The sequence below is a fragment of the Artemia sp. Qi Xiang Cuo genome, chromosome 8, assembly GCF_049724085.1.
Source record: "Artemia sp. Qi Xiang Cuo chromosome 8, ASM4972408v1, whole genome shotgun sequence".
In the NCBI taxonomy this organism is placed as follows: Eukaryota; Metazoa; Arthropoda; class Branchiopoda; order Anostraca; family Artemiidae; genus Artemia; species Artemia sp. Qi Xiang Cuo.
The window spans coordinates 68,925,021-68,947,940 of NC_142801.1; the positions used below are offsets into that span (position 1 = coordinate 68,925,021).

At 34.9% G+C, this 22,920-nt stretch overlaps 1 protein-coding gene across 1 annotated transcript in view; it reads right to left on the reverse strand.

Moving 5' to 3' along the window:
- LOC148949748 (uncharacterized) overlaps window positions 1–22,920 on the reverse strand; it is a 107,451-nt gene that overhangs the window by 23,541 nt on the left and 60,990 nt on the right. The window contains exons 6-9 of the mRNA XM_089092776.1: window positions 17,255–17,375; window positions 14,854–14,945; window positions 10,266–10,395; window positions 5,254–5,495 (exon numbers count right to left, since the gene is read on the reverse strand). Coding sequence (XP_088948902.1) covers window positions 5,254–5,495; window positions 10,266–10,395; window positions 14,854–14,945; window positions 17,255–17,375 — 585 coding nt within the window. The remainder of the gene's footprint in view (window positions 1–5,253; window positions 5,496–10,265; window positions 10,396–14,853; window positions 14,946–17,254; window positions 17,376–22,920) is intronic.

The following is a 22,920-nucleotide window of genomic DNA, read 5'->3' on the forward strand; positions in this document are numbered from 1 at the left end:
AAATTAACTAGTGCCATTGGTAAAATTATGATAGTAACAAGTATCTGATTTAGTTCCTTACAGAAAAAAACCACTACAGAGCTTGAAAAAAATGCCAAATTTCGCCATATACGAGATGGCATTGATAGTTTGTTTTTTCGACACTAGCGCCAGTTCTCACTATTATAATTTACCATCACTCTTTGACCAGAACCATAATATGAACTGTTTATACGGTAAAATTCTTTTTTATATTTTTAAATTCAGGATACAAAAGTAGGGTAAGGAAAACTACCTAAACAATAGATTTATATAAGGCCATAACTCTCAAATCTTGTAAGATACAAGAAATTGGAGACTTGTTTGTATTGTTACTAATAAACTACACTGAGAGAAACCTTCAATAAATAACTAGCTCACTAGCTCACACGAATAAACCTTTGGGGGCCAGTTAATTTTTAAATTTTTCTTGTTATTGTTTTGCTGGCGGGGGGAGGGCACTTGGAGTGTTATATCTGAGCCACTTTACAGTCGCTGGTTGTGAGAAAAAAACTTACACACACCTAGAGTGCCAACAACGTATACCATGCGTGTTTTTATGAAATCTATGTTCTATTTTAAATGAGATGACCGATCAGAGTGAAGAATTAAGGAGACATTTTTTGAAAATACAATAGACCCAGGCTTGGACCCGCATTGTTTCCTATGTGTATCTTCAATCTGACGAAAAATAAAATGGCCGTATCCAGGGGGTTGTGGTTACCGGAAGGACCCTCCCTGAAATTATTGTACGACACGTAAAAACGTAACAAAAATGCATATAAACAAATTATAATATATTTTTAACCCCTCCCCCCCCCCCCAAACACAAAACACCTCATCCGAAACAAAAATCCTGGATACGCACTTGGTATACATCCCTAGGAATAAATTAATTGTGATAGGACCTTCTCAAATTAAGCTCTTACCATTTTAAAATTCTGTTTCTGTAGCACAATAATGATGTTAGATTCAAGAACAACACGGATTATTGATAAATTTTTGCCATTAAATTATATAAGACATATTCTTAAAACATAGACATAACATAACAGGCATCATCAACAGTAACCTCATATGTCAAAAATAGAAAAAAAATCAACTCCAATATGGTCTCCCCCGTAAGGCTCCATGACCAGGGGAGAAAAAAAAAATACTGACAGAACGAAAAGGAAATACAAAATACTGGATCCCAAAGACACAGCATAGGCAGGATAATATCGTATTAATTCACTATCTCAAACAAACATCCACACCCAATCCATAAACATCAACTCCAGAGGAGAGCGAAAAACAAAATAGTTATTAGCTAGAAACTACCTAACCTTATTTTGAAGATACCAAAGGAGTGACAGCTTCGTGTAAATTCTGGCAGCCTGCTCCATATTCTTTTCTTAAGCAATCAGAGGCTATTTATAATCCATAATTTTACAAGATGTCATAAGCTATCACCGACATATGTCAATCAAATACTCCATTTTCTATTGTTTTTTCGGTCATTTGTATTTCCAGCTGTTTTTCCCCCGTTACTTGTTCTACATTGTTTGATGTGTGGATTGGTGGTTATGGAAAATTAACTAAAAAAAATTTTTTTTAACTGAAAGTAAGGAGCGACATTAAAACTTAAAACGAGAAGAAATTATTCCGTATATGAAAGGGGCTGTCCCCTCCTCAACACCTCACTCTATACACTAAAGTTCGACTCTTTCTCACAACTTTATTTTTTAAAATAGTAACAAACTTCAGCGTAAATAGTGAGGCGTTGAGGAGGGGACAGCCCTTTCGTATACGGAATAACTTCTGTTCGTTGTAAGTTTTGATGTCGCTCCTTACTTTCAGTTAAAAAAATTTGTTTTTTTTTAGTTAATTTCTGAACATTTTTGAAGTAATGCAGCTTCGATTTTGGCTCACCGTACATGAATAATTAAAACGAAATTCACATATTAATTTTCTTTTTTTTGGCTAATTGGCTCTCTTGAATTTTTGTTCAGACGTAACTTACGAATTAGCTCACGTAACAAATTTCTATATTCGTATGTTTTTATTATGTATATTAGGGAGTTCGCTCCCTAGTCAATACCTCGCTCTTTCAAACAGTTCGTGGTAACGAACTGTAAGTAAGGAGCGACCCGGCTCAATGGTAACCGAAACTCTAAAAAACGGAATTTTGATACAAGTAGATACATCAAAAGAATCAGATTTTAATTCTGATTTCAAATATATAGGTTTCATCAAGTTTAATTTTACCTATCAAAAGTTACGCGCCTGGGAAAATTTGGCTGATTTTCGAAAAAAGGGTGAAAGACCCCCTAAAAGATATAGAACCTTAATGAAAATCACACCATCATATTCAGAGTATCAGAGAACCCTACTGTACAGGTTTCAAGCTCCTATCTACAAAAATGTGGAATTTTCCATTTTTTGCCAGACGAAAGATCACGGATGCGTGTTTATTTATTTATTATTTTTCTTTCCTTTTCCCCTAGGGTGATCGTATCGACCCAGCGGTCCTAGAATATGGTGGGAGGGCTCATTGGAACTCAAATTAAAAGTTCTAATGCTCTTTTTAAGTGACCAAAAAAATGGAGGGCAACTAGGCCCCCTCCCACGCTCATTTTTTTCCCAAAGTCACCCGATCAAAATATTGAGATAGCCATTTTGTTCAGCATGGTCGAAAATATTATAACTATGTCTTTTAGGATGACTTAATCCCTCGAAGCCCCCAGAGGGAGGGCTGAAAGTTATGAACTTTACACAATGTTAACATATATTATTGGTTATTGGGAAGCATACAGAAGTTTTCAGGGGTAATTTTTTCGGGTAGGCGGGGCGGGGTGGGTCGGGGGTCATATGGGAGGATCTTTTCATGAAGGAAGTGGTCATGGGGGAAGGGACATTGCTATGAAGGGGGCGCCGGATTTCCCATCATTATTTAAAAAAAAATCAGAAATTACATATAAAAACACAAGTTTTTCAACTGAAAGTAAGGGGAGGTGAAATTAAGGGTGGTATTGACTAAGGGGAGAACCCCCTTATATACGTAATAACATATACGTAAAAAAAAACAAAAAAAAAAACAAGCGATACGGCTCAATAGTAATCGAAACTTTTAAAAACGGAATTTTGATGTCAATAAATGTATCAAAAGAATGGGCTTATAATGCTGATTCTAAATATATAAATTTTATTAAGTTTAGTATTACTCATCAAAGGTTACGAGCCTGAGAATATTTACCTGATTTTTTAAAGAGGGAGGAAACATCTCCTACAAGTGAAAGAATTTTAATGAAAATCCCACCGTCAGATTTGACGTATCAGAACACCCGATTACGTAGTTTTTAAGCCCATATCTGCAAAAATCTGCAACTATATCTGCAACGTATTTTTTGCCAGAAGAAAAATATACGAATATAGAAGTTGGTTACGTAAGTAAATTTGTAAATTACGTCAGAACCAAATTTAGAGACAGCCATTTAGCAAAAGAAGAGTAAAATTTTTATGCAAATTTTGTTTACTTATTCAATGACGGTGAGCCAAAATAAAAGCTTTATTAACTAAAAAACTATCAGGAATTAAATAAAAAAAAACAAGTTTTTTAAACTGAAAGTAAGGAGCAACATTAAAACTTAAAACGAACAGAAATTATTCCGTATATGAAAGGGGCTGTCCCCTTCTTAACGCCTCGCTCTTTACGCTAAAGTTTGACTCTGTCTCACAACTTTATTTTTTAAAACAATAAAAAACTTTAGCGTAAAGAGCGAGGCGTTGAGGAGGGGACAGCCCCTTTCTTATAAGGAATAATTTCTGTTCGTTTTAAGTTTTAATGTTACTCCTTACTTTCAGTTTAAAAAACTCGTTTTTTTTTATTTAATACGCTAAAGTTCGAATTTTGTACGAATCACAAACCCCTGAATCACAAAGGCCGGTTAATTAGAATAGATAGCTCTTTTGAAAGTACTAAAAAAAAATTTAGCGAAAAGAGCGAGGTATTGACTAGGGGGAGAACCCCCTAATATACGTAATAATTTCTGTTTGTTTTAAGTTTTAATGTTGCTCTTTACTTTCAGTTGAAAAAACTAGTTTTTTTATATAATTTCTGATCGTTTTTTTCAAATAATGCTGGGAAATCCGGCACCCCCTTCATAGAAATGTCCCGTACCCCAAGCAAACATCCTCAAGGACAAGATCCTCACCTGGAACGCCAACCTCCGACACCCCCTTCCCCATCATAAAAAAATTCCTCCTGAAACGTCTTTATACTTCCCATTAACCAATACTATATGTAGACAATGGGCAAAGTTCATAACTTCCAGCCATTCCCCCGGGAACTATGGGGGATTAAGCCATCCTCAAAGACATATATATATTAGATTTTCGACTATGCTGAATAAAATGGCTATCTCAAAATTTTAATTGGGTGACTTTGGGAAAAAAATGAGCATGGGAGGGGGTCAAGTTGCCCTCTAATTTTTTTGGTCACTTAAAAAGGGCACTAGAACTTTTAATTTTCGTTCAAATGAGCCCTCTTACGTTATTCTAGGTCTACTTGATTGATACGATCACCCCTGAAAAAAAAAAAAAAAAAAAAAAAACAAACATCCGTGATCTTTCTTCTGACAAAAAAAATACAAAATTCCACATTTTTGCAGATAGGAGCTTAAAACTTCCGCAGTAGGGTTTCCTGATACGCTGAATCCGAGGGTGTGATTTTCATTAAAGTTCTATGATTTTTTGGGAGTGTTACCCCCTTTTTTCGAAAATAAGGCAAATTTTCTCAAGCGCGCAGCTTTTGATGGGTAAGACTAAACTTAATGAAACTTATATATTTGAAATCAGCATAAAAATATGATTCTATTGATGTATCTATGGGTATCAAAATTCCGTTTTTTAGAGTTTCGGTTACTATTGAGCCGGGTCGCTCCTCACTTACAGTTCGTTAAAACGAACTGTTTGATGACCGCTGACATCACTCAGTTCCTTAATGGGGCTAATGTTTTTTTTTTGTAAATCTACCTTCCTCAACGGGCTTATAGCACTGAGGGTGGCATATTGGGCACGTGACATTTGCAATATGTTTTCATTGGGGCTAAGTGGCATTCTCCCATTTGGTCATTTTGGTTTAGAAACAAAAAATTGCTACAAAATTGCGAATTAAAGCTCTAAAAATGGATTTCGGAACTTTACAATTAGATCATAAAAAAGCAACCAAATTGTAATTAAATCAGTAATGCTTACACGGCAGCATCAACGTATGCAGAAGTGACATCTGACTCTATGAAGTGTGCTTCAAGGAGTGCCGCTCCAACAAACAAGGCTGGAATTGCATATCCAAAAAAAATATAAACAACTGATCTTGATAAATTAAATTCAGTTGGCGATGTTACTTCTCTTAGAAGAGTTACAGACTCTACAGTAATCCAAGTGAAAGCACCCAAAATGAAGTAATGCAGAATTGCTCCAACTACAGTACATGCTACCTAAAATATTAAAACAATTTTATAATAATAACTAATAAAAAAGATATACAATAGCTTTAACGTATTTTGAGGTTATATTAACTTAAAAACAAATCCTTAGCAGATATACCAAAAGGATAGCAAAAAACTGGAAACGTAAAAATAATTTCCCGTTTTGTTGTGACGGTTCTCTGTTAGAATTTACTAGTTTACGTGTAAAGTGAAAGATGAAAAAACTTTAAAGGAATTGTTTATGTTAGATTTTGTCATGAGACAGAATAATTTCTAATAAAGTTACCAGAAAACGTTCCTCTCAGGAAAATAGTCACTGATTAAACAGTCATCGAGAGTTTTTCGTTTGCGGTCTTTGGATTTCATTCTTTTTGGCTTTCCATTATTTGGCTTCCATTAAATTTCCATTCTTCTGGCGTAAGTTTGTAAAAAAGAGGGCAACAGAAATAGAGAGTGGGAGATTACTCTTAACTTTGAAAACAATCTAAGCTACAACTGACAGTTTTTTGAAATCAGGTGTTAGAAGCTCTAGGTCTGAGAGGTGGGGTTAAGAGCATGCAGTTAAATTTCCAGTTGGAACACAAAGTAATTCGTGGAAATTACAACTATAAAGCAAAACTCTGTCAGCTAGAAAAAGGCAGCTTTTGTTCACTTTTAACATTTTTTTCTGTGAACACCTTTGGTTTTATTTCTATTCTTATGGGGAAGTGCATATGATAAAGTGTGCCACCCTTGCAGTATCTATCTATATATATATGGTATATATAACTGCATGGGCAGTATCTTTCCTCACAGATTATATATACATATATATATATATATATATATATATATATATATATATATATATATATATATATATATATATATATATATATATATATATATATATATATATATATATATATATATATATATATATATATATATATATATATATATATATATATATATATATATACGCTTAGCCGCTCCTTAAATATTGCGTCTATGCCATTTTGATAACCTGGATGCAACTCTTTTAACTTAGTTCTATGGTAGAACTAGTAGTGGTAGTAATAGTATTAGCCCTGAAAGTTTCATCTTAATAGCTGAGCCATTGGCTGAGATATTGCTGAAACGCCCTTTTGACAACCTGTATGCACTTAGTGTGTTTGGCTTAGTTTGACATCCCCCTCATCATTCTGTAAAAGTTACACCTTCACCTTAATACGCTTCGTTTTTTCTCTAGACAAAGAATCAACCATTCCCCCCTTTCCAAATAACAAAACCTACATGTAAACAATCGGGAACTTGTGTTACTTGCGGCCCATGCCATAAGAGCTTTGGGGGGAGGGCGTGTCATTCCCGGAGGCATAGCTATTGGACCTTTCGAAGGTAGATCAAAAGTAGTAAAATATCTTAACAATTTTTCCAATACCCTCCCTATCCACAATGGAACACTTAAGGGTATTCTCCTAGGTCCCCTCCATTTACAGTTCTGATCAACAGCTAGGCTAAGAAATTTCCCGACAAATAGAAATTTGTCAATGAATTAACGATTGTTGGAAACTGCTACGTAAATTTAATGAGCAACACTATAACACTACGCAACACTATGATGCACCTCACTAATGAGCAACACTATGAGCAACCTCAACATCATTGCGGAATAGACCACGGAAATAGATATGAGTAATAGATATGAGTCCTGCTACTTAAGCTTGTGAATCCCCCTTTCCCATCCTCATTTTCAGCCCTCTTTCCCATTCTTCAAGTGGTTATGCCTCCTTTGTCTGCCATTAGTTTAGCACCCTGGCATGTCCAGGGAAGAGTCAAATAAAATTGAATCCATCAAAAAGAAAACTCTGCAACTAATTTTCAAAGAAGGTAAAGTTACATGCTCTCTTCTTCTAACAAAAAGATTGGTTATAAATGCTTGAATTCAGGAGAGTTATGTTGTGCTTCGGTTTAAAAAACAAATACAAAACCAAACCCTCTAACGGAAAACATTTTACCTAAAAGGCACTCCCCGTGTACATTCCGCCCACCCTCAAATTACTTTTGTTTCTTACGATACCGAAGATCTAATAAGACAACCAATAAGTTTACAAATAAGTTTATAAATCTATAAAATTTTAGACCCCCTTATGATTTTTGTATTAAATGAGAAGATTTTATTTATTCTGGAACACCGAATCTTCCAGGATAAATGTAAATCAATATCTCTATGTTATTCTAGAAACCATCCTAAGAGGGTTTAAATAAAATTTAATACTATATAACTGATACAGATAACTACACTTCTTTACAGTTTTCGTTCTGCGCACTTTTTTGTTCATACTTTTTATTATTCATGCCAGTTCCTTCCTTTTCCCCCTTTTGTGTTTTTATTGAGTTTTTTAATCTCTTCATAAATTTTACTAGTTTTATTGGTTTTCACGATTTTTCACATGTTGTTATGAGTTTCTCTCTTTCTCTCTCTTTTTTTCTTTGACCGTCTATGCAACATGACGCCTAACTGTAAACCTAAGTTAGGAGCGAGACCGAAACTCTAAAAAACGGAATTTTGATATCAATAGATATATTAAAAAAATGGGATTTTTATGCTGATGTCAAATACATAAGTTTTATTAAGTTTAGTCTTACCCATCAAAGGTTACGAGCCAGAGAAAATATGCCTTATTTTTGAAAAAGGGGGAAAACACCCGCTAAAAGTCATACAATCTTGATGATAATCACATAGTTAGTTTCAGCGTATCAGAGGACCCTACTATTAAGGTTTCAGGCTCCTATCTGTAAAAATACGGAATTTTGTATTTTTTTTTTGCCTGAAGAAATATCTCGGAGCCGTGTTTATTTATTTTTTTCCGCAGGGGTGATTGCATCGTCCCAATGGTCCTATAATATCAGGAGAGGGTTCATTATAACGAATATTAAAAGTTCTAGGGCCCTTTTTAAGTGACCAAAGAGATCGGAGGGCAACTGAGCCCCTCCCACGCCAGTATTTGCCACAAAATTATCTGATCAAAATTTGAGATAGCCATTTTGTTCAGTATAGCTGAAAGATAAAATAATCATGTGTTTAGGTGTAAAATGAACCCCCTCCACAGTCCACGAGGAGAGGCGTTTAATTTATGAAATTCGCCCATTGCTTGCGTATAGTATTTATTACTGGGTAGTATACAGACATTTTTTTAGGGGGGGGGGGGAGGGTTGTGATTGAAGTGGATTTCTATGGGCAAAAACTTTCTTGAAGAGGGAGACTTGAGGAGGGGGGTCAATATTATCCAGGGGAAATGTTACACTGGGGGATTTGACAGAATTGCTATTCGAAATTCTTTTTAATTGTTTTACATTCTTTTTGCCAATTTTTTTATGTGGAAATGTTCCAACGGAATTATCCAGGGGCTTTTTTCCGCGTGTTTTATTTTCGGGGAAATAATTTCCATGGAATGGGATATTTCTGGAGTGATCGAGAAACCGGTTAGAGATTAAAGTCTTATTCAAATGCTAAGGAGAATTTTTCAGGGTGAATCGTCCACAAGTAATTTTATAAGGAGGAGTTCTCAACGATCATGGAATTGTCTGGAAGGAAATTGAAGGGAGGAGTGCACTTTAGGTAGGATGAAATTTACACGGAGGAGTTTTCTGTGAGGGGGAGGGGTATATTTCATACAGGGTGAGCCAGATTTACCAAAATTATTTGAAAAATGAACAGAAATTATTTCACATATGAAGGGTTGCCCCCCCCCCAATACTTTTCTCTTTACGCTAAAGTTTGACTGTTTAATAAAACTGAAACCCGGGGGCCGTTTAATTAGAATAGGAAGCTTTTTTAAAAGTGCTAACAGCTCTAGCTTAAAGAGCAAGGTATTGAAGAGGGTATACGGAATAAATCTGCCAAGATTAATATGGAATTTTTTTTAATTTTTCATGTACTGTGAGCCAAATTCGAACCTGCAATAGTTGAAAAACGTTCAGAAATTAAATGAAAGAAAAACAATTTTTTTAACTGAAAGTAAGGAGGGACATTAAAACTTAAAATGAACAGAAATTATTCCATAAATAAAAGGGGCTTTCCCCTCCGAAACGCCATGCTTCTTACATTAAAGTTTCTATTCTTTTAAAAAGTAGATTTATGACAAAGGGTCGAAATTTAGCGTAAGGAGCGAGGCGTTAAGGAGGGGACAGCGCCTTTCATATACGGAATAATTTCTGTTTGTTTTAAGTGTTAATGTCACTCCTTACTTTCGAATAAAAAATTTGTTTTTGTATTTACTTAAGGAATGATTCGTTGAGTGTTATCATATGCTGATGTATTTTTAGCCAGTGTATATGACTTAAAGGCTTATAGATTTTAAGCTTTTTTGATTTTTGGTAGTTATTTTGAAAATTTAACTTGGATCCCCGAACACAAGCATTTAAAATGTGGATTGCAAATCTAGTTTCATCAAGTGTTGAACATGGTTGAATCATAACTGATATTATACTACTTAAAAGAGTATATGAAACATAAGGTACTTACAGTAGGGGCGGTCATGTCTATCTCCGAAATAAAAAAAAATCGATTTCTTCCATGTTTGCTGATACTTTCGCCAAAAACTTTCCTTTTACCTTGTCTCATTTTGAGTCTTTTCAATGCTGACCCCCCTCCCCCTGAAGAGTCTGTTCACAATAATCTCGTGTTTATATTGCCTTGTCAGGGTGTTCTGCTTTCCGCACGACCCCCCCCCCCCCCCCAAAAAAAAAAATAAATAAAAATAATATGTATTTCACCTAACCAAAGAAACTACTTACTTCATCGATATAGAACTTTGACTTATCCATAAAAAGCAGAATCATGAAGTCTGATACAATCAAACAAAGAACCAGATTAGTTAGGCCGAACCTCCGAATCTCTTTGACTTTACCTTGAGATGCATCGCGCCTGGAATTAAAAACAACATATTCAGATAGATATAGATACCAGGTAGGTCGTACATTACCGCAATATAGCGTAGAGCATCTGTCACACAGATTTAAAAAATAATAGGGTATTAGACTGGCGTTTTCTTAGACTGGCGTTTTATAACTAGTGTTTTGAAAATAAAGGAAATATGGAAATATGGAAAGTTTCAATTATTGCTTTTTATTGTAAAACTGATTCTTTTAAGCTATGTAATTTAAAGCTCAAACTGAATACAATCCACTCATATACCAAATTGGTTTGCTCCTTAAAATAGAAATTGGTTAGTTCTTTTATATAAGGTTTGTACGAGCTTCGAGTCCGGGGAAGCTCAAACAGGATTGAACACGTGATCGAGGGAAATAAATTAGATTTCTAACTTTCCAATATTTTTTAGAAATACTCACCAACACTGAAGCTTCGTGATTTTTTCTCTCTTAGCTTTTATTTCAAGAATTGGTACCTTGTTGGTATGATAATTTGTATGATTTGAAATAAATTCAGACTTTTCAACATTTACGGCCTGAAAGTGAAAATTTCCGGTACTTACGTGTTATTGCGACCCTACAAAAGGAGTGAAGATAGGTTAATCCTAGTGAAACATACCAAAATATAATGAAAATATAATACTTTAGTAACAAAGCTATGGAAACTACAACAGAGAATTATAGAAAAGAGGCCGCCCAGAACGCAATATATTAAATACCTAACCTATGTATTAAACATTTAATTAAAATATACCTGCATTGTACTTTATCTCACGCATGCTAAGCTGATTATCTCCTAGGGAATACAGAAAATTGGTTTCATTACAGATCAAGAACAAAGTGTGGTCGCTATAACTCGTAAGTACCAAATTTCCTACTGCTCAAAAACTCATCACGAGAAAAACTTGAATAAACGTTTTGGCTGCTCCATCTTCCAGTTAATAGAATTTTATCAGATATTTCGGCTATTAATGGGAAAACAAATAAGCTGGATAGGATTTCTGCTTCTAGGCAACAGCATAAAAACTCTCCACATAGACTATTCGAAAGAATGAAAAATAGTAGGCTAAACGGCAGAAGATCTCTAAAATTTTGGTCTCTTACGGAAAAAGATTATTTCGCTTTAAAGTCACGATCTAGCATTAGATTTCAACGAAACTTATTAAAGGGAATGCACATAATTACATTAACTAAAAAAATCCTTCCTGGCCGAGAGATTGACGCATTTAACAAAGTTGAACGAAAGTTTAAAATCAAAATTGCAGTAACATGCTTAGTATCAATTAAGCAGCACAGTAAATATAGTTCATATGATTTTAACTGAATTCAGACTTTTCAGCATTCCATCTTAGGGTCCACCAAGAGCTTATTTAAATGGTTCTCATGAAATTAAAAAAAAGATGAAAATATTGCAATACTATATTTAGATCCCAAAAAGCACACTCAAGTACAACAGTTGAACTGAATTCAGACTTTTCACAGTTGTATCATAGACTTTGGTAAGGAGCTAAAATAAAAGGATTCCATGTTATTCAATGCAATTTAAAACATTGCAATAACAAATTTAAAGACCAAAATGAGCAGCAAAATACAGCAACAAAATTTGGATGGTTTCAAGCTTCAACTGAATTCAGACTTTTCAGCATTTAATCTTACTTTACTAAGAAATAAAAGTAGAGGGAATCCATAATATTCAATGAAATTTAAAACATTGCAATAACAAATTCAAAGACCAAAATGAGCAGCAGAATACAGCAACAAAATTTGGATGGTTTCAAGTTTCAACTGAATTCAGACTTTTCAGCATTTAATCTTACTTTACTAAGAAGTAAAAGTAAAGGGAATCCATAATATTCAATGAAATTTGAAACATGGCAATAACAAATTTTAAGATCAAAATGAGCAGTCCAATAGAGCAACATAATTTGGATGGTTTCAACTGTATTCAGACTTTTCAGCATTTTATCTTAGATTTTACTTAGGAGTAAAAGTAAAGGGAATCCACATAATTCAATTAAATTTAAAACATTCCAATAACACATTTTAAGATCAAAATTAGCAGCCAAATACAGCAACATAATTTGGATGGTTTTAACTGAATTCAGACTTTTTATTATTTTATCTTAGACGTCGCTAAGAAACTAAAGTAAAAGGAGTCTATATAAATCAGTGAAATTTAGAACATTGCAACAACATATTTAAAGATAGAAATGAATATCAGGAAACAGCGACATAATTCGGATAATTTTAACTGAATTCAGACTTTTCAGCATTCTATCTTAGGCTTCACAAGGAAGTTAAAGTAAAGGGAATCCACATAACTCAATTTAAAATATTGCAATGACATATTTAAAGATCAAAATGAGTAACAGAAAACAGCAACATATTTTTGAAGGTTTTTACTAAATTCGGATTTTTCAGCATTTTATCATAGGCTTCACTAGGAAGTTAAATTAGGGGCAATCCATATAATTAAATGAATATCAAGGCATTTCAAAAAGATATTGAAAGATAAGATTGAGCAGCAGAGCACAACAAAATAAATCGTTTGACTTTTTGACACCTTATCTCTTGTTTCACCAAGAAGTTAAATTAAAGGGAAGCACGAGAAATAACTCGTGCTAGCTGAGTATTTCGCACGCTAGACATGGAGTTCTGTGTTGGATTCGAGTGAGTGTTGGTCTTGTTGTGTTGGATTCGAGTGTGTTGGATTCAACACATGGATTCTGTGTTGGAGACAGGGATTCGAGTCCTGGCGTTACTAGTTATCTGGTTTGGAACGGAGGCCAGTGGCATGACTCTGTAAGCTCAGCCAGAGTCGATCTATCGCTAAATGGGCACCTGGAGAAACATAGGGAAGGTAAACAGAAATGGTGTAAGAAAGCACAGGATGGCGAGCCCTAAGCCCCACATTGCACTTCCTGGTGAAGGGTCATGATTAGATCAGCACCGACGGTAGGGACTGTGAAGTCCAATGCCGTATTCTTTACCTTTACCTTACCGCATAATTCAATGGAAGATAAAAACTTGAAATAACATATTTAAAGATAGAAATGAGCAGCAACTGAATTCAGACTTTTCAGCTTTTTATCTTAGACTTAACCAAGAAGTTTAATTAAAGAGAACCCAGATAATTCAATGAAAGTTACAACGTTGCAATAACATATTTAAAGATCACGGTTATAACTGAATGGTTATGTAAATTTTCAGCAGTCTTTGGCTGCACTAAGAACTTAATTAATAGGAAGCCCTTTAGTCAAATAAAAGGTAGAAGAAATAAAAAATCTTAAACATCAAAATGGGAAACAAGGTCATACAGCATGATTTGTAGGTTTTAAGTGAATTCAAGCTGTTCAAATTTTCTTTTTAAATTTCGCAAGAACTCATCTAAAGAGAAGCCTTCCAACTAATACAAATTTAAAGTATTACAACAATATACTTAAAGAACAAAATTTACAGTACATTCGAACAGCATAATTTATATGCTTTTAACTGAATTAAAAATTTTCAGCAATTTATCTTAGGTTTCAGTAAGAAGTTAATCGAAAGAAACCCATAAAATAAAACGAAAATTAAATAAATTGCAACATTTACTTAAAAAGCAGAATCGGAAACAAAGTACATCAATATATTCATGCAGTTTAAAATAAATTCAGGCTTTTCAGAATATATTTAACTAATTCAGACTAACTGATGTAACTGAATTCAGACTTTCCAGAAATTTAAGTTTGACCACATTAATAACCTAATCAGTAGGAAGTCTTATATTTAAACGAAAGATAAAAAGTTTCAACAACATTCTTAAGCATCAAAATGAGAAAAAAGATCAAGTAGAATTATCTATGAGTTGTAAATGAATTCAGATTATTCAGATTTTATCCTTGAATTCATCAAGAAGTCATCTAAGGAGGAGCCTTACAATTACACGGAATTTTAAGGATTACAGTAATGTACTTAGAGTACAAATGAGTAGAGAAGTGTAATTTATATGATTTTTTTTAGGTTCAGACTTTTTACACATTTCGTCTTATACTCCACCAAAAGCTCTGTTAAAGAAAATCCATAAAATTAATTGAAACTTAAAATCAGTGGCGACAACATACTTAAAGATCAAAATGAAAAATATAGTCAGTCGGTATAGCCTGTCTGGTTTTAATGAATTCCGACTTCTAAAAAGTTTAGCATTCGTAAAGAACTCAATCAAACGGACTGAAAACGGACTCAAGTTCTTAGGTTTTAGGTTTTTAGGACTCCACCACGAGCTCTGTTAAAGGGAATCCATAAAATTAATTGAAACTTAAAATCAGTGGCGACAACACACTTAAAGATCAAAATAAAAAACATAGTCAGACAATATGGTCTGTCTGGTTTTAATTGAATTCCGACTTCTAAACAGTTTAGCATTTGTGAAAATCTTAATCAAACGGACTGAAAAAAAAGTGCTTCAACATACTTAAACATCAAAATGAGAAACACAGCCAAACAGCATACAATGGAAAATATAGTAAAGCAGTACCAAACAATGTCCAGTTCCAAAGGCTTGCCCTAGAAAGAAAATGATTTATGCAACAGCTATAAAGGTCCAACTGCTTTTCCATTATACAAAACAAAACAATCCAATCTACGAGGACTATTTTCTATCAGTGAAAAATTGGCTAAATTTAAATTGAAAGATTGTGAGCAAATTATAAATTATCAAACAGTTCGTGGTAACGAACTGTAAGTAAGGAGCGACCCGGCTCAATAGTAACCGAAACTCTAAAAAACGGAATTTTGATACCAGTGGATACATCAAAAGAATCAGATTTTTATGCTGATTTCAAATATATAAGTTTCATCAAGCTTGTCCTACCAATCCAAAATTACCCGCCTGAGAAAATTTGCCTGATTTTTGAAAGAGGGGGTAACTCCCCCTAAAAGTCATAGAACCTTATTAAAAATCACAACATCAGATTCAGCGTATCAAAGAACTACTGTGAGGTTTCAAGCTCCTATCTGCAAAAATGTTAAATTTGGTATTTTTTGCCAGAAGAAAGATCATGGATATGTGTTTATTTTTTTCCCAGGGGTGATCGTGTCAACCCAGTGGTCCTAGAATATCGCAGGAGGACTCATTCAAACAGAAATTTTAAGTTCTACTGCCCTTTTTAAGTGACCAAAAAATGGAGGGAAACTAGGCCCCCTCCAACGCTAGTTTTTTCCTCAAAGTCACCCGATAAGAATTTTGAGATAGCCATTTTGTTCAGCATGGTCGAAAAATATAATAACTATGTCTTTGAGGATAACTTAATCCCCCACAGTCCCAGGGGGAAGGGTTGCAAGTTATGAACTTTGCCTAATGTTTACCCATGGTATTGATTATTGGGAAGTATACAGACGTTTTCAGGGAGGATTTTTTCTGGGTAGGAGGAGGGGGTCAGGGGTTACGTGGGAGGATCTTTCAATGGAGGAAGTTTTCATGGGGAAAAAGACATTTCTATGAAGCGGGCGGCGGTTTCCCACATTATTTAAAAAAGATAAGAGTTAAATAAATAAAAATAAGTTTTTCAACTGAAAGTAAGGAGCAACATTAAAACTTAAAACGAACAGAGATTATTATGTATATGATTGGGTTCGCCCCCTAGTCAATACCTCAGTCTCTACGCTAAATTTTTTTTAGTACTTTTATATGAACTATTTATTCTAATTAACGGCCTTTGTGATTAAGGGGCCAGTTTTAAAGAATTGGAACAAAATTCGAATCTAACGCAAAGCGCGAGGTATTGACTAAGGGGGGGGGGGGTGAAACCCCTAATGTTTTAACACCCACAGGCATTAAAAATATATGAATATAGAAGTTCGTTACATAAGTCAATTTGTAAGTTACCTATATTTGTTACTAATAAAAACGTTCGTAAATACAATTAAACAACTTTCGAGAAAGCCATTTAACCAAAAAAAGTAAAATTAATATGCAAATTTTTTTGCAATTATTCATGTATGGTAAGCCAAAATCAAAATCTGCGTTAATTCAAAAACGTACAGAAATCAAATGAAAAAAACAAGTTTTTTTAACTGAAAACGAACAGAAATTATTCCGTATATGAATAATTTCTGATAGGTTTATCCCTATTTGAACTATTATTTGTACGTTCACATCTTATGAATAAAAACCTAGCCGATCTTTCAAGTCACTTCCTGTATGCCATAGTCAAGAAAAGGTCGTAGTATCCCAGCAATCCACGGGAAATTAAAGCTGTTACAGATTTCATACTGCAAAATTACCGACAAAAGTTATGTTTTATAGCTTCGAACAAATTGAATAGGTACTTTAGTGGAAGATTTGATGAACTTTTAAAATCATTTGCAGACTATGTACGAAAATTGAGTCAACCTTCCGAAAAAATGATGATTTCAATGCTGGAATGCTGGTATTTGATAAACAAAAAAAAATCCAAAAGAAACGTTTAAAAGATAATGTTTGCATAGAATGAAAACTATTTTGTTAAATGTATCTGATAGTAAGCTATAGTTTGGAATATTTTTTTGATTAACAAGTGCAACCATTTATATTTGTCACACTTCTACCAGTGCTACGACACCATGGATACCAAAATTCACCCCCCTCTCTCTCTCCCTATCTTCCCCTCTCTCTATCTGTTTCTTTCTCCTTTTTCTTTCTTTCTCTCTTCTCTTTATAAATTGTATTACAAATCTTACTGCATCTTGAATTTAAAAAAAAAAAAAAAAAAAAAAAAAAAAAAAAAAAAAAGCTCCAGCACCTGAAACGTCAATCGAAGCCCTATGTGCCAGCAATGGTTCAGGAGGATCTTTATCCTTTTTTTATCTTTAAAACAAAGTAGAAAAAAACTTACCAAATAATTTTGGTTCTCTCCAATGGCAGCAAACGTTCCCGGGTGATTGCACTTACACTGGGTATACTCAGCCGTACTTTCAACTACTTCGCATCCATACGAGCTCCAGTAAGGAAAAAGACTGAAAATATACAAGTTAAAAACCGGCATTAAAAATAAGTTATTTCTTTAACAAATTTTGCCCCAAATATCCTGTACTGTTTTTTTAATGATTTAGAAAGCGATACAGATTTTTATATAGTAAAAAGTAACACCTCGGAAGAAATCGAATTCTGGACAGGAGTGCGATCACTTCCAACTACGGCTATGGCAATATTTGTAAAAACTAGCGCAATCAAATTTTGGAAAATGAAATGACTTGGGCCCAAGACACACTTTTCGTTTTTTTACCGAGTTTTGTTGTAGGGGAATGCCCTAAAGATATATAGGGTACCTCCACAGGAGGTACGAACTAAGGGGGTCCTATTATCTGGGTGTCTATAAGAGAAACGGGGGCAACCTCATCCAGGGGCTGTAAATAGAGGCGGAGGAGGAAGAAACCCCCCGGAAGTACACTCAGCAGAGCCCACTGGCGTGGGGATACATCCTGTGAGCTCCAAAGCTTTTTTCAGCCATGGATTAAATTGCATGGTGATGCATAGAAGAATCGCGGAAGGATCTTCTATAGGAGGACATCAGAAGCCGTGCATAAGATCCAGATCTGGGGACAACAGCCTCGTGAAAGGGTTGCCTCCACCCTGTCGGGGAATCAGCAAATCTTCCCCCTTGAGGAGTGGCATCCCTCGAGGAAATTACAGCATAGTAAACGACACAGCATTACAATGGATTCTGAGTAATGGGCAATTCTTCCGGGCTTGGTCTGTTTGGTGGGCGTTTTCGAGCTAAGAAATCTCTTCCTAACTAATTTATCTACTATGAATTGTCTCCACGAAGTAGCATAACATCTGTAGGTATGGCAGTCACAACTATGTGTCCGTGGTTTTCCAAATTATTCAGAAGAAAAAAAAATCACGAAACTGAATGCAAGTATTCAAGACAGAGGCTTTAAAGGGTTGGAGGTAATAGGCTTGAGATTGTATGTGTAGGATTTTGACTCTTGTTGATAGAAGAGCATCGCCGTGTGCTAAAAACCATGCTGTGACTAAGATGTGCTCAGGATTGCACAAAGCCTCTCTTCAACTGGAGGTCTCAGGGACTTCTTGCTGTCTGGTTCTAAGCCAGCTTAAGCACTTCTGTTTAGATTTGAGAAGATATGTTGGTCCCCTTCCTGCACTGGTTCTAGGTAACCATCGTGTTGGTAACTATCGTATCGACAATTTGACCGAAAAATTCAAACGCTTCGAACTAGACTTAATAGGAGTTTCAGAAACTCATAGCCCAGGAGTAAAATATATGAAATCAGGTGACTCAGGCAGGAAATATGGGGTACATAAAGAGGGAGTAGGGCTCATGATGCATAAGGGAACTGTAAAGTCTTGCTTCAGGAGGTATTAATAATAAAATTCTAATATCTCATTCTGAAACTAAAAAGAGCTGATTATCAGTCATAGTAGTTAGTATTTGCCCCTGTAGAACCAACTGACAGAAATAGTAGTGACTCAGATGAATTTAACTTACAGTTACAGGAACAAATACACACGATCCCAGGTGGAAACATGGTGTTCTTATTCGGAGATTTTAACGCCCAGATTGGCAGAAATAGGAATAGATGAACAGTTGTGAACAGTTGAATACTAAGTTGGAGAGTTTAAATTTTGGCAATGTAGAAGATGGATGGAATAATTTTAGGAAAATAGTTTGTGAAGTTGCTGATGATGTCATAGTGAAGAGAGGTAGGAACGCAGCTATGAACATTAGTGAAGATGCTTTATGTTTAATAGAGAGGAGAAGGGGAAACATTAGAGGAGAAACACTAGTCTAGACAGTCTAAGTTTACAACTTGGTACGACAACTTACAAGTTGGTACGACTGGAAACAGTCGTACCGTTCAAACGGGGGGGGGGATGGGGGTGAGCTGGCCCGGATACCGTGTTGGGGGGGGGGGCTGCCCACTTTGATTTGGACTCTTTTTGCTTATATTTGAAACAGAAAGGGGGCGCCGAAATTAATTTTACTCCAAGCACCACCAACCCTAGGAACTGCTCTGATCGGGAAAGAAAGGGTGGGCTGATGCGTCTGAATTGTAAAAGTCTAGCAAATGGTAAGGACATTTCGTGGATAAGGATACTCCGTGAGCAGATCTTGAGGGTTGTGTTATCTGGATTGGAAATTTCTTCTTTGTGAATAGAACTACTCACAAATTGAAATTACCACAATCAAGTAATAAATGGAGTGAAAACATAGAGAAGGTGAACCTGCATTTGATAGCTACTGAATTTTCCGTGCTTTTTTTTTAGAGTTTTAGCAGATCACTTTACTCTTTATTGTGGATGTTGTATTTACCCGAATCTAAGCGTCATTTTATTGTTCTGTTTCTTGTTGTTTTTGTTTATTCTGTTTCTCTTTCTGATTTGCTTTTATGTTTTAGACTTTCTCTTATCTTTTATCTTACACTAAACGCACTTTTCAAATGAAGGTCTCGGGTAACAGAAACCCACATATGGTTCTTATGCTTTATTTTGTTTTTGGAAATTACATTTACAATCTTTGCTTAAATCTATTGAAGTGGGATTATAGTGAGCTTAAATTTATTAAACTTTGCTTAAAATATATTTATTTTATTTCTTCTTAGCAAAAGAAATATTTAGCGTGAATTTCGGAGGCCTTTTTTTGGAGATATCCTAGTTAATCTACAAAAATTATTTCTCCATAAAACATAACTAACACTTAGATGATTTATTGCAGTTAAATATTTTAACAAATAGGTTCACGCTAAGAATCAATAGATTGGTTTTTTCATAATTTTTTCATCATCGTCTGATCCTTCAAAGGGGACTTTAGGACCAACATTTCCTAGAAAAGCGGGTCTTTTGGATGTGTTTCAGGGAGATTTATCCTTAACTCCCCCTCCCCATTTATAGATTAGTTAATTTACCAGATTCTAAAAAGAGAAACAGCTTTAAACTTGGTAAGTTTGGCTAGAAGTCTTAAAATGAACTAAATATTTTTATCTCATATGTATGAACATTTTTATTAACATACGTGTTTTTATACGTAAAACTCGATTAAAAAAGATCAGAAAAAACCTGACAGTTGTAAAAATTTGTGCAAAACTAAGAGATAATCATAAGCTGATGTTTGGGAGGGTTGAATCTGTCAATACTTGCTCTCGGAGTTAAACTCAATGAAGATATTAGTTACGCTTCGATTTTGAAAAACGAATTTATGATTGTTTATTCGGGTGTGTTGGCTTTAAAGTACCAAGGGCAGTGAAAGTGAAACCTGATTATGAGAATTGGTTAAGTAAAAACTGGAAAAATAAGTAAAAAAATAATAAGTAAAAACCGACATATGTATCTTAAAAAACTAAAAAAATAGGGAATATGTTTTTAATGAAAAAGTCTTCCCTGTGCACTAGTGAGACCGGATCCCATCGAGGGGAAAAAATGTCGGGATTTGGTTTGTCCTAATTCGACAAAACGATTCCTTTTTCTAGATATTGAGATATCTAAATTTGAGCTCGATCAAACGACGTTAACCCGTGCCGCTCATCGCTCAAAGTTTGAAAAAATCAAATTTGTTTTCCAAAAAGCTGACATATCATCCATAACTCCAGAACGGTAAATAATAAAAAACCGCTTAGTGTCTCAAAAGAAAGCCAATTGCACATCCAGCGCCATGTTTTGGATACAAGTCTAGTGGACATTCTTTGTCATAAGTCAAACTATGAATCTCGGTTATCCCCATGGCAATTCCAGTGGGACTTTATCAGAAGGTAGAACCCATATACTACTACTAACTACTACTAACAACTCACCGCAGCACCAAGCCGCCTGACACCAACACAGCTACACACGCTCTTCCTCCATTCCAATATATTCAAAGCCTCCCTTTTTATACCCTCCCAGGAAGTTCCCATTTCCTTCAAATCTTTCTTAATGACATCCTCCCACCCCAACGGCAGACGCCCTGCTTTCCGTTTAACCCTATACGGTTGACCGAAAAGGACAATCTTTGGCAATCCGTCATCCTTCATCCGCAGAACGTGCCCTAGCCATCTCAAACTTTCTCTCATTGTAGGCTTAGAGGACTGAACCACATTTCTTGCACGACCTATTGTTTGAAATATGATCAGTTAGCCGGGTACCCAGAAGAATCCTTAGACAATTTCTCTGGAAAACATCTAGCAAATCTTCTTCTCCTTTTCGGAGTGCCCATGCCTTAGAGCCATATTTGAACATTGTCATCATTGTAGCTTCCAAAATTCTAATCTTAGTTTGCAGACTTATCTTCCTATTCTTCCAAACTTTTTTTTAACCGTGAAAAAGCACCCTGAGCCTTGGCTATTCTACTTTTAACATATTTACTGCTCCCACTGTCTTTACTAATAATGCTACCAAGGTAAGTGAAGCTGCCCACCTGATCATTCATTTCGTTGCCCAACGTCACCTTTTCATCTTTACTTATTCCTAGCCTTAGTGACTTAGTCTTCTTAATATTTATTTTCTTAATATTAATATATATTTTACTATTATGCCGTTTAGCTGTATCTTCCAGATCCTCGGCAATTTTATCCATGGCCTCCGCTTCATACCTCCTTAGTTCATATTTTAAAGCCTTTTCCACTTTCCTTACATTCCTTTTGTTTTCATATGATCTATCACTCAGATAATTCTTGTAAAAGCCCCTTCTTCTCTCTATTAAACATAAAGCCTTTTCACTAATATTGCTAGCTGTGGTCCTAACTTTCTTCCCTATGACACCATCAGCAACTTCACAAATTGTTTTCCTAAAGTTATTCCATCCATCTTCCACATTGTCAAATTGGCTCATAGAACTGATAGACTACTTGAATTACCTTTACTCCATGCCTATACTCTTAGTTCTCTCCATCATATGGTGGAGTCTATGTGGATAGACTATGTGGATAGACGGATGGATAGACTATCCATCAACAGATGAAATGATATCATTTTTTTATAATTTGGAAAAAGGCTTATGCCAGCTTTGCCTCTCACTCAGACTATCTGTCTTGGCTTTGTTTTTATTTCCAATTAGCCATAGCTCTCAACTTCTTCATTCAATCCACCAACTTGATTTTAATTCAACAAAAAATAATTCCTATGTTGGACAAAAGGCTCATTATGTTTGAAAATTGACTTCCAAAATACTTTTAAACTAAAAAAAAATATCATTTCCGAGACAGATCATGCAAAAACCCATATAATTGTTAGAATACTCCCAAACTAGCTTCTAAAATACTTTTAAATTAAAAAAAATTTCATTTCCTTGAACAATATTATGTTCAGTGTCCGTAGTGGTTATTTGAAGACAAATATGGCAAAACAGAAAAACAGGTCACGTTATTTGGGGCTAAAGGCTGTTGTAACTCTGAAAATAACTGAAAATAACAACAATTATATATAGAAAGTTAATTTTCCAGAAGAACATTGGCTTTCATTTGAGATATTAAGGGGGTTTTATCATTTACCATTGTGGATTTATGGCTCCATATGTTGGCCAATAGTTTGCATTCTGGTCAAAAATTTGGATTATTTCAAACTTTG